At 43.8% G+C, this 4,231-nt stretch overlaps 1 protein-coding gene across 1 annotated transcript in view; it reads right to left on the reverse strand.

The window, feature by feature from the left end:
- Nucleotides 1–335: 335 nt before the first annotated feature.
- Nucleotides 336–4,231, reverse strand: part of LOC143286994 (epoxide hydrolase 4-like) — a 17,403-nt gene continuing 13,507 nt past the window's right edge. The window contains exons 6-7 of the mRNA XM_076594993.1: nt 2,025–2,182; nt 336–1,414 (exon numbers count right to left, since the gene is read on the reverse strand). Of these exons, the coding sequence (XP_076451108.1) occupies nt 1,125–1,414; nt 2,025–2,182 (448 nt within the window). The 3' untranslated portion in view covers nt 336–1,124. The remainder of the gene's footprint in view (nt 1,415–2,024; nt 2,183–4,231) is intronic.

The following is a 4,231-nucleotide window of genomic DNA, read 5'->3' on the forward strand; positions in this document are numbered from 1 at the left end:
ACACATTGCATAAACACACACAATAACTAATAGAATAAAATACACCCCCACATCTCCCCCTCCCACACACAGACCACGCGCCCGTGCGCACACACACTACACTACAGCCACACGAACATCCTACATGGAGGTCTACTTCACACACACACACACACACACACACACACACACACACACACACACACACACACACACACACACACACACACATTCTCTCTCTCTCTCTCTCTCTCTCTCTCTCTCTCTCTCTCTCTCTCTCTCTCTCTCACACACACACACACACACACACCACCACCACCATCACCGCAACCTCCACACACACACACACACACACACACACACATACTCTCTCTCTCTCTCTCTCTCTCTCTCTCTCTCTCTCTCTCTCTCTCTCTGTATGTCAGTTGTGTTATCAGGATTTAGAAAATGAGGATCATTTTGTTTTCCATTGTAAGGAATATAGTGTTATTAGAAATAATTATACATTCTTTACACATCCGTTTGCATTAAGACATGATCTAGTAGCTATCCTTTCATCAGATAATGAAGACATCCTATTTTCACTCGCCAAATATATTGTAGAAGCATACAACATTCGAAGGAAAAGATTAACCGAACGATCGTTTTAACATGATAGAAACATAATGCAGAATAAAATATAAGATCCATAACTCAATTTAGATTGGTAAATAACCAAAAAAAGGCTCGGCTGCAAAGTTGGATGGTCATATGTTCGAATTAATTACTTAGTATTATGCATGAGTAATATGGAATATGTTGTATTAATGTTGTGGGTGTGAATATATGAGTGTTTATGTGTTTATGAATATGTACTTATTTGCTTGTTATTTCCCCTTATTTTTCGTTTTACTTTTATTTTCTTCGTCTACTAAAATAAGCTAAATAATCCCCCTTGGCACTAGAGCTGTAAAACGCTATTTGCCAATAAAAAATTTGTCTTGTCTTGTCTCTCTCTCTCTCACCACCACCACCACAACCTCCACACATACACCCTCCACACACACACATCATCCACACACACACACACACACACACACACACACCGCCCCTCCCTCCCACCCACACAACACACCCACGTCCACACAACCCCAAATAAAACCACCTCATCTCCGCGCAGTCTGCTTCAAGAAGTCCCGGAGGCTCTGGTTCACCTCCCGGGGCCTGTCCATGGGAGAGAAGTGACCGCAGTCCTCCAGGAACTTGACCACCGCCTCCCCGGACACGTTTTTGGCCGACAGCGAGGGGATGGCGGGGTCGAGGGCGGAGTCGTCCAGGCCAAAGAGCAGGAGGGTGGGGCAGGACACCATGAGGTCCGGACGCGACAGGCGGTACAGGATGTCCGGGTAGCGGACCAGGGCCCGGTAGTAGTTGAGGGGCGCCGTGAAGCCGTTTCCTGGGGATTGATTGATTGATTGATTGATTACAACAACAACAACAGCAACAACAGCAACTCTATATCTCTCTCTCTCCTTTACTGAACTATATATTCCTCCCATTGAAACATCACCATGTTTGAACAGAATTTCAGTTGCACAATTCACAAATGTCACCATAGGAAAATTACATCCTTAGCACATTAGGCAATTACAATGAACTTCAGTGACAATTAACTTGCAAGGGTATTTCTATTTCATAATACACAATGAACAAAAAGAAAGAATGTAAAATATGAAAAAAACAATTAAAAAGTCAATGAAAAAAACCCAAAACAACAACAAAAACCCAACTAATTATCTGTCGTTAAAAGAAATTAATGAAACTAATCATAAGAAGAAAAAAAAAAATTGGTGTGTATCAAACACATTCAGGTTTTACTCACGTTCAAATCCTACACTGGAAATTATTTTAACTCCCCACCCACCCAATCCCCAGGGACACCTCCGCTACACTTTGAGTGGTGGTCTGGGCGCTAATAATATAAAAGAAAATAAAATAATATAAAATAAAATATAATAAAATAAAATTCAACGAATCAGAACAGAACAGAACAGTGCAGCACTGACTCTGACAGGTGTACTTGTAAGCCTCCACGTCTTCCTCAGTCATGTTGTCGGAGCGGATGCCGATGTGGGATCCTCGGAACAGCTGCTCCATCCTCCACATGTCGTCCGCCTGGAAGTTCGCCTCCGGTACCCAGGGCATCTGGAAGTAGCTGATGTACCTGTCACACACACACACACACACACACGGGCACCGGCACCACACACGCGCATGAGGTCAGGTGCGCACGAAGACACGTGCACAAACGCACTCACAAGCACAGACGCACGCTAAGCAGTAGCAGTATCAGTATCAGTAGCTCAAGGAGGAGTCACTGCGTTCGGACAAATCCATATACGCTACACCAAATCTACTAAGCACACACACACACACACAATCTGATGTTAAGTATTTAATACCCACATCATAATCTACATGACTACTGTTCCAAGGCAAGGAGTTTCTTTCATATACTAACTGGAAGCATCGAAAGACTAGTCACATAAAGCTTTCACGCACGCACGCACACACACACACACACACACACACACACACACACACACACCATTCAAACAAAAACCAGTCATCATCAATGTCCTCTTCCTGCTTATCGCTTAATCACAGATTATAATTATGTCCACCGTGCTATTCTGTGGCAGGAGATTTTGCCAGACCACCCCCACCAAATGCCCCCCCAAACATGAACAGCCCCTTCGTCAGTGAAAACTGAAACACAGCTGGGCCATAAGGGGCAAATAACTGGTCTCAAAGTCAAAAGGCCAGTTGGGGCAAGTCTACAACCAGCCCCCCTCCCCCCAAAGAGTTATACGAGGAGAAGAAGCAAACCTACGCAAAGTCAGTATCAGTTTATCGTTTTCTCCATTACTAACAATCATCATTATGATAGGAATGATAATAATCCAAATAATAATAATAATAATATCATTTATTGTCAGTCTAATATCATCATCTTAGATGAACAGACTATAAATAAATAAACGACGTCCATTCCTGATCCCTGATGTAAGTGTATTTTCTGTGACATGACCGACCAGCAAGTGACTTAATTAACTCACTCAGTACGGCCAGTCCTCTCTTCTCCTCTACACAGACCCCTCGGATGTCCTGTGGGTGTCTGAATGACCCAACCTTTAGCTTCCGTCGTCAGAATTGTGGTATTCTTTGTCAACATTCCCCTCTTCAGTATAAGAGCCTTCCGCTTGCAATATTTTGATGATGGTAGTTGGGGGGAACCGCGGTTAACTCGTCTCTTTCGCCGTTCGTATGGAGAGAGTTAAGCCCGTAACCCTTGCAGACGGAATGAGGACAACATCAACGTGTTTTTTTCTCACTTCAACATGACCTCCATCCCCCCACCCCACCCCTAAATTCGTCAGCTCCGAAGCGAAAAGTGTTGTGCGTCAAATGAAGACAGTTTCAGTTTCAGTAGCTCAAGGAGGCGTCACCGCGTTCGGACAAATCCATATACGCTACACCACATCTGCCAAGCAGATGCCTGACCAGCAGCGTAACCCAACGCGCTTAGTCAGGCCTTGAGAAAAAAAAGTGAATAAATAATAGATAAGCGTAATAAATAAATAAATAAATAATAATCATAATATAAAAAATGAAGACAACGAACAGCCATTAGAATTGAAAAATTCTTCCGAGGGAAATCTTGGCATGAAAGAACACCCTGCCTTCTTCTGAAATCGCTCTGTCCCTCCCTCTCTCTCTCTCTCTCTCTCTCTCTCTCTCTCTCTCTCTCTCTCTCTCTCTCCCTCTCTCTCTCTCCCTCTCTCTCTCTCTTTCTCTCTCTCTCTCTCTCTCTCTCTCTCTCTCTCTCTCTCTCTCTCTCTAGCTCTTGCTCTTCTCTGTCTGTCTGTGTTTGTCTGTCTGTCTGTCTCTCTGTGTATGCGAGTGCCATCTCTCGATTCTGCACAAAATAATGCAGACATTTTTTGTGTGTGTGTGTGTGTATGTGTACGTGTGAAATCAAACGCATGACATTATGCGATTCAGTAAATCTGAATGTAGCAAAACGCGTCGACAACGTCAGCAGTTGTGGTCGAAGGGAGAGAACCACTAATGATCATTCTCGGCACTGAAGCAGTTTTGCCCCATGCCAACATAGCTTGAAATGCTCCTCCTCAGCTAGCTGCCCGCTGTTTCCCGGGCTATGTCCTAGAGTATGGCTTCATTTTGATGAAATAATCTTTTGACTATCTGT

This window comes from Babylonia areolata, chromosome 10 (genome assembly GCF_041734735.1).
Source record: "Babylonia areolata isolate BAREFJ2019XMU chromosome 10, ASM4173473v1, whole genome shotgun sequence".
In the NCBI taxonomy this organism is placed as follows: Eukaryota; Metazoa; Mollusca; class Gastropoda; order Neogastropoda; family Buccinidae; genus Babylonia; species Babylonia areolata.